General features: G+C 30.9%; 1 protein-coding gene across 1 annotated transcript; it reads right to left on the bottom strand.

Moving 5' to 3' along the window:
* Window positions 1–2,449: 2,449 nt before the first annotated feature.
* On the bottom strand, window positions 2,450–11,279 carry LOC124932044 (zinc finger protein GIS2-like). The gene is made up of 4 exons (XM_047472646.1): window positions 11,128–11,279; window positions 9,162–9,333; window positions 8,679–8,771; window positions 2,450–3,201 (listed from the first exon to the last, which is right to left on the bottom strand). Exons 2-4 carry the CDS (start codon window positions 9,278–9,280, stop codon window positions 2,649–2,651), a joined length of 765 nt encoding a protein of 254 aa, XP_047328602.1. The 5' UTR covers window positions 9,281–9,333; window positions 11,128–11,279; the 3' UTR covers window positions 2,450–2,648.
* Between the last annotated feature and the right edge of the window lie 978 nt (window positions 11,280–12,257).

Genomic DNA, 12,257 nt, shown 5'->3' with positions numbered 1-12,257 from the left:
TTGCAGATCTGACATATAATATGCGCTCGACAATTAACGCTAGTATATCCTAATTTATTACAAATGATACATTTGGGACGATTTATGCTTTACGATTTGCATTTGGAGCAATCTTGTTTGAAGAATGTTTACTACGGTTAGAATGCCAATTTTTTAATCAATTTCAGCTATTATATTTTTCTGTTTGTCCGGAAAAATATGATGAATATGAAGTTGAAGTGCTACAATCTCCATTTTGTCGACTAATTTGATTTCCTTGTTGATTTCTTTCATATGTGATGTTAGCGATAAGTTCTCATGTTGGGCTTGAAGAAAGAAGGTGTTGCTCGTGCGTAAGAAGTCCTGTAAGTTTGTTGACGCTTACGGGTTTTCTTCTTATGGAGACCGCAATAACGATTAATTCAAATTCTGATCTCAAGTCTCCAAAAATATTAAGAACAAGATCAAGATCCGTAACTTTATGGTCAGCCGTAGTCAAGGCGTAAGCTATCAATTTTATCTTCTAGAGGTATTCTTGAACACTTGAGTTAATTTTTTTGAAAGTTAGAATTTAAAGTCTTAATTGTATTAATTGAGACGTAGTTTGACTATAGAAAATTTCTTCTAGGACTTTCCAAAGTTTTTTTTTTGCCGTATCATTTCGGTAAGACTTGAGATTAATCAACCTAGAATTTTTGAATCTTGAATTTCAATTTTTTTTTTTAATTTTGAATTCTCAATTATTTTTTTTATCTCATCTTTTTCGATGATCCTAATTATATTTGGTGGGGAATTTCTTCTCTATTAATGTATTAGATGAGACTTAATAAGTGAGATAATTTGATATTTCAATCGAACATATTTGTATTAATTTAACTTAAAAGTAATTTAGCTATAATAATACCAAGAAGGAAAAGCAAGATAAAGAATGTTCTTGAATATTATTAATTAATATTATATTTTTTTTATTAATGAATGAAATTAATTATAATATAAATAAACTATCCTATTTATAACTAAACTAAAAACTTAAATTCCAAAATTAAAAAATAAATAAAATGAAAAAAATGAAAAAGTCTATAATAATAATAGGAATAAGTGCACATGGTCGTGTGCAGGGTTTTTTTTCATAGAAAAAATCATCATAAATGTTGGTGTCGGTTTTTCAAAATCTTCATCCGTCGGTTGACGTTTAAACGTCGGTTCGGTTTAGTCGATTATAAAATTGTTTTGGTCGGTTTATCGTTAAAAAAATAACAAATAAATAAATATATATATAATAAATTAAAAAACAAAAAACTAGTTAAGTCTTATAATAAAATTCTATTAAATTAGATAATAAAACATCTATTTAACTTAAAAAAAATATATTAGAATATTAATTAAATCAAAATAAGTTTGAAAAAAATTAAGATTTGAACATAAACCAAAATATCATTTTCATCATTTATTACTAGGTTAGAAGGATATATATTTAAAAATATATTAAAACACGTATATATATGGTCAGTCGGTTTTTTATTATTTAAATCGACAACCGAACCGGTCAGGACCGATACAAAAAGTTATGAACCGGCCATAACTCGGTTCGGTCTGTTTATAATTATTTTGGTCGTTATTTTTATCAATTCGATTTGATTTTTTTGATTTTCTTACCCCTAAGAATGTGTCATCTTTAATAGTTACCTATCACACATTAATTATTTTATTTGAAAATTATCATTTTAACATCACTAATAAATTTAATTTAGAAGTTGGTCACACCACACCACTTCAAAAAAATAAAAAATACTATGTCAACAAATAAGGCACCCACATGATCGGCCTATACCAAATATTTTGAGTTAGTATTTTCTTAAAGTATTGTTCATGTATTTAAGAAAATATATCCATAACCAAACCAATCACAATTAAATTTCCCAAAAAATATATTAGTGCTTATTTTATTAGGTAAATCCGTGCATATCTATTCATATTAGAAGAGAGACTAATACAACAATATATCCTACAAAATTTTAAAAAATGAATATAATTGTGAAGCTTCAAATATAATGGTGTCAATTTAGATTATTTAAGTAAATTTTAGTTTGTATTGTTAAAAAATTTAAATAAATATATGAATATAAATATAATTAAGTTATAGTTAGAAATCAACATCATTGATAAAAATTCGAGTGGACTCGGATCTTAACTTGCCTAAAAAACGAATAGCTAAATTAATTTTGATCTCTTTACAATCTTTGACCAAATAAGAGAGAGTAAATAGAAAATTTTTATTATTTTTGTTACCACCGCATCATCTTTTTTTCAAATTTTATTCCCCGATCATTTCTCTAAACAAATATAATAATAAAATATTTTAAAATTTATAAAAATATTATCTATTAGAACAATTCATTAAGCATGGAAAACCATATAAAGATCTTATTTATTCATCCCTCTTCACATTACCAATAAAACTATTCATCAATATGATTGAAACAGCATTTCTACCACTCAATTCAATTCAATTCAATTGCAGCCTTTGTCAAACTCTGAAATTAAAGTCTAAACTACAAACAAACCTAGCAAGAAAATAAAATAAAATAAATTCAAACAGATAATCTCAATTTTCATAACAACCAAAAGTGACAAATTATCATGTAAATAAAAAACACCCTTTCTTAATCTCAATACCTCCTTTGAAAACGGTCCATAAACCTTGCAGAAGGACACTCAAAAGCAGCATGTCCCCTTCCTCCACAATTATGACATATCATCATAGGAGCCTGCCCCGTACATTCCCTACTAATATGACCTGACTGATGACAGTTACGACATATAACATCTCGATAACCACCACCGCCACCACCGCGATAACCACTCCTGCGATCATCATGAGTGTTTCCTTTGGGGCAAACCCTTGCGAGATGACCTGAGATATTACAAAGGTTGCAAATGGGCGAGTTTGTGCATTCTCGGGCAATATGACCAGTTTTCCTGCAGTTCTTACATGCCTTATCGTTAGTGCAATCAACTGCAATATGGCCTTGTTTGTAGCAGTTATTGCATAATTTGTTCATATCGCCATGTGGCATCGGAGGAGATGTGCAATCTCTAGCTCGATGTCCAGCTTTACCACAGGTGTGACAGATGCCTTCGTTTGGGCAGTCGTTGGCCATGTGACCTGGTTCTCGACAGTTCCAACATAGGGATTTTGTGCTGCATTCTGATGCAATGTGCCTGTTTTGTTTTTTATGGAAAAAAGGATAAAAAAACTTGTATTAATAATAATGGAATGAATTTACAGAATTTTAATGAGATGTCTAAACCTGCTCGGTTCTCATTTTCACAAATGAACATAATAGGTTTCATCTGTCAAAATAGTCTAATCAGCTATTGCTACCAACCGAATTAATTTAATATATAGAATGGTACTACAGGGATAACCTATAATGCACATATACGAATACGGTATCATATCAAATAAGATAAGGATACCGAATTTAAAAAAAAATATAGGACACGATACATCCACAAATTATTAAAACTATAAAAATATTATACTTAAGGGTCAGTGAAACAAACTAACAAATCGATTAAATAGAAAACTAGGAATCTTATTCTAGATAGCAAACCCACTAGGCTAAATAGAAAACTAGGAATATTTTCTTAACAGCAAGCACAAAGCTAGTTAACAATACCTATTTTGCCGCACATATTAATGAAAGGTAGAAAATAGGTAGCATATACTGAGAATAAATAATATGTATACTAAACTACAATGATATAGAACTTTTCCATTGGTCATTGGCTTTTTTGGAATACAATTTTTCCATATAGATTATATGATATGAAAAATCTATACACTGATATAGAAAGTAATATGTATACTAATCAAAAATTTAAACTTTAGTCTATATAATGATTTAGAAAAACTCTTAAACCAAACCAAGAAAAAGGAATAAAAATTGAATTTTAACATTGAGGATTTACTAATAGGATTGTGATTTTGACAAAATAACAGTTTTCATATTGATCTCTCAAAATAGGAAACAAGAAGTGGCTCGCTCTACAGTTTTCATCCCTTTTTTTATTCGAAAACTTTCATTACCATGACACAGTTTGACGCGAAAGTCACATTTTCCATGGGGAAGAAAACTGGTTACTGAAAAATTATAAGAACATTAACCTATATTTCAAGTGTAAAAATAACTTGTAGTAACTGTACGATGAGTTAGAAGTGAAATATGAAATGAGTAAAGAAGGAAGAAGGAACTTGAGAGAGAAACTTGATGTTTCAAATGAATTGTTAGTTTTATCCATCACACACCTCCTTCCATATGAATAACTAATTTCCTTAATTTTTCCGCCAACTTGCGGTTATATATTGTAATTACTAATGATACATATTATGGATGACATCGTGAATTTTGCTTCAAGAGGAATAGCCAACTTGTAAGCTAATTTTCCCAATCTAGCCATAACTCGAAATGGTCAATAAAATTCAGGGCTGAGCTTATTAGTCTATCCCTATAGACAAATTCCAATAAGATTGCAATTTTACATATACCCCGTTCATTGATAGAGATTCCCAGTGAATTCAGATTCAGTAAATTATCAATTTGAAATTCACAATCTACTCGTTCCTTATTAGCAAGTTATTTTCAGTATTGAGATCTCTGCAAATAAAATATCTCAACAATCAAATAACCTCTTCTTGAGTAGATAAACTTCTATCCACAACCTCAATTCGAGAATCACCTGCCAAATACCGGGGTGCTTATCCATATACAACTTCATAAAGTGAAGTAAAAGCAGCTTAATGAAAATCGGTATTGTAAGCAATTTTGCCAATGACTGAGATTGCAACCCCACCATACATCAGAGATAAGTCTAAATACTTCAATTGACAAACTCTATTTGACCATCATTTGAGGGTAGTAATGGGTAGACATTACATGTTGAATGCCCTGCAATATGCAAAGTTTTCCCATAATTAACTAACAAAAAAAACCTTGTCTCGATTACTCGCAATATTCAATAGCATATCATGCCAACTTAAACACATTATCCAATAAAACTTGTGTTACTGTACTAGTTGTCAATGGATGTCCGATACCGATGAAATGTGTCCATTTTTACAATCTATCCACAACCGCCAGAATAACCGAATGTCCATGTGATCTAGGAAAACCTTCAATAAAGTTCATGGAAATATAACTCCAAATAGTCATAGGAATTTCTAAAAGTTGAAGCAAACCCTTTGATTTTCCTCCTTTTGTTACGGTTATTAGAGACAATTTCGTACAAATTCCCTCACCTCTTTCTCGAGTCCCTAGTTTCTGTTAAGATTTGGGTGCCGAAATTCAACATGTTTAAAACAATTTATAAAAACGCAAAAAATAAGAACACAAGAAGACACGAATTTATAGTGGCTCAAAAGAGCTACGTTCACTTCAGCCGTCACCAAATTTCACTATGAAGAAGAAAAAATACAGACTTTTTTGCCTGACAATATTTATCTCTCTAAAATTCTCTTAAGCACTATAAACTCTTAACAACCTAAATAACTATTAGTTCAGGCCCAAACACAAATACAAACATAACCTTAATAAACTTTTTTAGAGTTTATTACAAGTGTAGGTTCCACAACAGTTTCTGCCTGGTAAGTAACCGTTACTCTTCAATCACTCCCAACAAATGAGTTAACCATTGTATATATAATATACTTTTTGAGTTCAATACCATTACCCATAGTTGTCAATAGTGTATAGCGCTAAATAGCGCCAAAGCTTCTCATGGCTATAGCGTAAAGCGAATAGGGTAGTGAGAGTTTTTTGAAAATAAAACGTTAAAAACATGTAAATATCAAAAATAAAAAACATCACAAAATTAAAAATTCAAAACATAGTTCCATCACTAATTTTATCTACGTTAACCATCCTCCCATAATTCCATCATATATCTCTTTTTCCCGATTCTTCTAAGTTTTCCATTCAATACTAAAACAAATAAAAAAAATTAAATAAATATAAAACTACTAAAACTTATATAAATCAAAAACTATCAAATAAAAAACAAAATAAAGAAGAAAAGAGAAAGAGAAAAGAATTGGAAAAATCTATAAGAGAATAAAATAAAAGAAGCGTGAGAAAGAAGAGAATGAGTCAAAAAGAAAATAAGAAAAATGAAGAGGAAGAGTCAAAAAGAAAATAAAATAAAATAAAATAAGAAAAAAAAAGCGTGAGAAGATGAAGAGTAAAAAATAAATGAGAAAATTTTAAGAATTTAAATAAGTCAAATAAATAATATTATTTTTTTTAAAAAAAATTACCCTATAAGGAGGCAATAACTATTGGCGTTATGGGAAGGGAGAAAAGCAGGGCTATTTGAAAGTGTGTAGCTTATAGCGCCTTATAGCTATTGGCGTTATAAGAACTGTAGCTATAAGCCTATAGCGCCTTATAGCTACAAGTGGGCACTACGCTACGATATTCGCTATAGATAGCGCTACGAGCGCTATTGACAACTATGCCATTACCCAACACAATCTTTCCTTCTTCCTTTAAACACTATCAGATTCTTTCTCCAATTTGTCCATTATTGTTTTCAGGTTTAGATCAACTTGCCATGTTTTTTAAATTTTTTTCATCAAGATTGAGGAAAATTCAAACAATGCAAAACAAACAGGGGTATTGATTCCAATTGGTAATCTAGATAAGCATTAACTATTACATTTTCTTTTCCCTTAGTGTATTGTACAAAAGAGCTCGAAACCCATGAGCTTGTAAAGCCATTTTTCCTGAGCTGTGATAAATTTTCTTTTCCAATAAGTGCTTCAAAGACTTGTTATCAGTTTTGATAATAAAAAGCTTGTATTGTAAATAACTCTTCAACTTTCAAATAATATGAATAACGGCTAACACATAGTTGTCAATAGCGCTAGCTATAGCGAATAACGTAGCGCACAATTGTAGCTATAAGGCGCTATAGACTACACACTTTCAAATAGCCCTCGCTATAGCTCCCATAACGCCAATAGTCATTACCCCCTTATATTATAGCTTATATTATAGGGGATTTAAAAAATATATATTATTTATTTGATTTTTTCGAATTTCCAAAATTTTCTAATTTGTTTTTGACTCGCTTCTTTTATTTTATTTTCACCAATTCTTTTTTCTTTCTATTCTCTTCTTTCCTTTTGTTTTTTATTTGATAGTTTTGATTTATATAAGTTTTGGTAGTTTTATTTTTATTTTTATTTTTTTAATTTGTTTTAGTATTGAATGGAAAACTTAGAAGAATCGGGAAAAAGAAATATAGGAGGATGGTTAACGTAGATAAGATTAGTGATGGAACTATGTTTTGAATTTTTAATTTTGTGATGTTTTTTATTTTTGATATTTACATGTTTTTAACGCTTTATTTTCAAATAGCCCTAACTACGCTATTCGCTTTACGCTATAGCCATGAAAAGCTTTGACGCTATTTAACGCTATACGCTATTGACAACTATGCTTGAGTCCAAACAAACAAGTGTTGATGAAGAAAATGTGGAGACTCAAGAGAAATATGCGGTAATGCAAAGTTGTTTACAAATCCCAAAATTGGTCTTGGAAAATGAGATGCCACTAACGGTTATTAAGGATTAGAAAATACAATCAACATACGTTAATACATACTGTCGTGATCAAGTTGAAAGAGGCAGGGCTCATTTTGTTTTTGACAATTGATGCATTTGAGAATCTCGAAGACCAAATCTTGGCCAATGACCCTATGTTTCAATCATGTCTTGATTCAAGCAAAAAATGAGGTACTTCTTGTGGTTTGAAGACCACCTGATGATGAAAGTGGTCTTAAAAAAAATTGTCATAAGTCAATGATGAGTAGCAGATACTTCCTACGAGGAACCACCTGATAGCCTAATGAAGTAATTCCAACGATTCATATGGTTCGAGGAGTCGTTTTGGAGTTTCAGCGGAACATTTGTTTAATGACGTTCGCGGACGAACGAAATTAAGGGGTATGTAGTGTTATAAGGGGAAAGGATTAGGGCTAATGCCCTAGGGTTGAATAGCGGTTAATAAAATATTGTGGTAGTTATAAATAAATAGTATAAATAGATAGTACAAGTTATATTGTGGTTATGAAATTGATTAGTTGAATTCTCTTGTTAGAGTTTTTCTCTCATAATAGTATAAATAGATAGTACAAGTTATATTGTGGTTATGAAAATGATTAGTTGAATTCTCTTGTTAGAGTTTCTCTCTCATCCCTATTGTATTCACCCCTAATAGCTCTATATTTGTTCTCAAATTCTAGTTCTCTTATTAATATAATTCAAGATTTATACCTAGTTCTAGTTCAAGATATAACACCGTGCAACTTAACTCTTACTCCAAGTCTCTTGTCATTGAGCTACGAGGGTGGGTAGTTATAAACTCAAATAGCTAGTTAATAAATATTACTCCTCCAAAGAAGTTTCCAGAATTCCCTATGGTTTAATTGGGTAAAAATAAAAAGAAAAGAAAAAGGGAAAAAGGCATTTTTCAGTAAAATGAAGCATGTCTATAACAATACCAAAACGAAATAAAAGTAGTCCTAAATCAATTGCTTCTAAGGAAGAATCCAAAAAAGCAGATAGAATTTGCCAGATATATAAGATGTCTATGCAATGACTGAACAAAATAGAACTATAAGACAATAACACTTACCCAGGAAGACCGCAATTGTGGCATAACGCACTATTAGGGCACTCTCTAGCAAAATGACCCGGTCGCTTGCAATTCTTGCACAGAATGTTTTGGCTGGAATCAAATATTAAAATCATTGTGAAAAGAACTCACCCCAAAAAAGATTTTAAAATCAGCAAACTAATCTCAATATGCACAACTTCTGTAAAATTCTAGGCAGACAGTATACTATAAATCAAGGAATACACATTAAATCAACCAGATAACTCCTTTAATTGATGAGTAACAAAACAAGAAAAATAATTTCTATATTTAAGAAATAAAAACAAATAAGCAATGTTTCTTGCTCGTTTGAGAAATTTTAGACCATATTGATAACGCCTAGTTCATATTCCTTACCACCATCAACTCCCTTAATCGTTTTACTCCAGTGAGAAAATTTTGACAGCCTATAGTCTAAGGACAAAAAACAATTAGCAATTTTATTGTTGAGATCTACACAACCTGAAATCCCTATGACCATCCCTCCTGTAAGGTGCATCACGATAAGAAGATCGTGTAGTACGGATCTTTCTATCCACAGGGCTCCTGCTCCTGCTTCTGCTCCTGCTGTCTGAACTCATATTCAACACTCCCAATTACACCAGCAACACACACCACTGCAGTATCCTTTTCCCTGTCCACATCACAACCATACCCAAAGACCACATCCATGAGTCCAATAAAACCCTTACTTTCTTTACAATCACCTAAAAATACCACAATCTCAATAATACAGAACATATGCTTCAATCTGGCAACCACCTCCAATAAGGCCTTACAAATAAGCTCACCCCCTTGTCACACCCCCTCACCCATCTTTTATGTTCTTCCAAAACAAAACAAAAATTTCCAAAAAGGGGAGAAGGTCAACTTCCACCTTAACTAACGTAATTTTTTAAAGGGAAGAATACTCTAATCTAAGAGCTTGTTTGATGTAGGATTTTTTTTTGTGAAATAATCCAATTAGAAAAAATCTTGTTTGATGAAAATGTGGATTATTTGGGTTAAATGACTAAAATGTCTTTTATATTAAATATTTACAAATGTTATAAAAAATAAAATAAGGATATTTTAGTATTTTAGTTGCTGATTTGATTGATGAAATGAATGATGATGGAAGAAGGTGTTAAATCCAAATAACCCTTCATCAGACCCAGGATCAGATTTAAGCATGAAGTGGGCAGACATACTTCCTTATCCACAATCCTCCCTTGAAGGATCAAATTACCAACAATATTTCATATTCGTGTTTAAGGTAACAAATGATGTAGTGGGCTTTTACTTCACTTTCTATTTGCTCAAGTAAAATGTCATCAACTATATGTCGGGTTCTTTTACCATTTACATTAAATTTGTGCCAAAAGAAATAAAAACAAACAAGAGAGGTTGTTTTGCTTCATTAAGAGGAACACCATATTCCTTTAATCCTTTTACATAAAGAAAGATAAATCGATTTTCAGTTTGGTTGTCATGTGAACGACTGAGCGAGTCCTTAAGTAACTAGTCATAACTGTGTTGAATTTACATATTTACATGTAGGATGGATATAATTTTCAAGTAACAAGTCCACATTCACAAATTAATGGGAAATGTAAAAGCTTGTAGATATAAGTATTTCACAAAGGAAAGCTATCTTGTTAAACTCATATCGAATGGTAGTAACCCTTACAAATGGTACAACAGCTCAACATGTATTTTACGTGGAAGCTAGTACTACAATAAAGGCTGCCTACATCATTCATGGGAACAAAACAATAATCCAATGACCCACATTACTTGGGCATATTTGAGATCTACTTCTTGCAGCCCATACAAGTTACATGCCCTACGAAGCTGTTCCATCACCATGATGTCAAACTTAAATCCTAAAGCTAGCAGAAAACTATCATTACAAAAAATAACCCATCTCAATAACCAAACAACATTATAGCAACCTATAACCCCATTCTATGGGATATACCTTAGATTCAGTTGCTTCCAATGTAACAAATATGGATAACATTTTATCAGCACACCTATTTTTCATCTCGTGCAAGAAATTTCCTTCTTCTTAACAGTTACTACCGGTTTTCTTCCTGTCTCCAGAAATAGGAATAACGTATAGCTTAATTATCTCTACCTCATATTCTTTCATGCATTATCAAACATTGCTTTGATTACAAATACCACAGCAATTAAACTGCATTCGTCTGGAATAAGAAAACGAGCGCATCCGCCAGATAATCCCTTAATCATGTAAGTTCAAATCTAAAGAAGAATCATTCACAGAAATACTAGATCAGGAAACCCTAACGTATTTAGGATTCATCTTAAATCTAATCGTCAAACGCTAAGAAATGAAACTTAGCTTGTACAAGAAATTAATCAAGATCCAGACCAATAAATAAGACAGAAAGAGATATTGATTTGAAGAGATTGAAAGAGGTACCTGGTTGTGATGCAAATTGACTGCAGATTGAGGTTACGATACCGAAATTCAGAAAGGTTGAAGTGAGAGAAGAGGAGATCGCCGGAGATATATGATACCTAACGATTGGGCATATCGTGTTCGCATTTAGTGTTTCACAGGCCGTTGCCGTTTAGATTCCGACCATCATAAGCCCACTCATCTATCAGACTTTACAGCCCAAACAAAAATTAATATGCTAAATTAATATTTATGATAGATAGATCTATTATTGGAAATAGTTTTTACATTAAAAAAAAAACATCATTTATAAATAAAAATAATAATGAATAAGAAAGTGTTTTAACTTGAGATTTGAAGAATGGTTAAGAAAATATTTAGTATATAAAATGATGTTTAATTCCAATTAACATAAAATGTGTGGTTAATTTAGATGTAAAGCAATGATAGAGTGTGAGAATTTGTTGTAATGGTGTCGAGAATGATATGAAACTATTTGATTGAACTTGAAATCTAATAGGACAGAAAAATTTTAATTTTCTAATTCCACTCAAATGTTGCCACACCGTTCTTGTTCTCGATATTATTAATGATATCAAATTTTCGCTCTTTATCATTAATTTATATATATATATATATGAGAATAAATGAATACTTGAGTTGGATGGTGTGTGAGTTGATCCTCCAAACTTGAAGTGATTTATTAAAAACATAAAAATTATTATTTTTTTGTTATGATTTTTTAGGAATCTTTAATTGGAGTTTTATTGTAGTATTTTTTTGTTATGATTTTTTAGGGATCTTTGTTGGTAATAAGAGGGCAAAAGGATTTCTTCTTATTTATCTCAAATGCATTTTTAAAAAATATTGACTCATCATATGCTTGACTTTTCAAATAAAAAAATAAATTATTGTGCATATTAAATAGGTCTCTCACTATCTCTTAGTTATCTTAGTCACTCCTAAAACCATTATTAAACATCAAAAACGAAAAAGTTATCAATTTAAGTTTATTCAACAATCTTTAATTGAAATCATGATCGTGGTTTTCTAAACATTCTTATTTTACTATTATTTCTTTTTATATTCGGGGCATGTAAATATTATCTCCGTCCTGAACCCCGATCAACATATTTCGGGTTTTTCCCGAT

This window comes from Impatiens glandulifera, chromosome 3, assembly GCF_907164915.1.
Source record: "Impatiens glandulifera chromosome 3, dImpGla2.1, whole genome shotgun sequence".
Taxonomy (NCBI): domain Eukaryota; kingdom Viridiplantae; phylum Streptophyta; class Magnoliopsida; order Ericales; family Balsaminaceae; genus Impatiens; species Impatiens glandulifera.
This window is presented reverse-complemented; position numbering and strand designations above follow the sequence as displayed.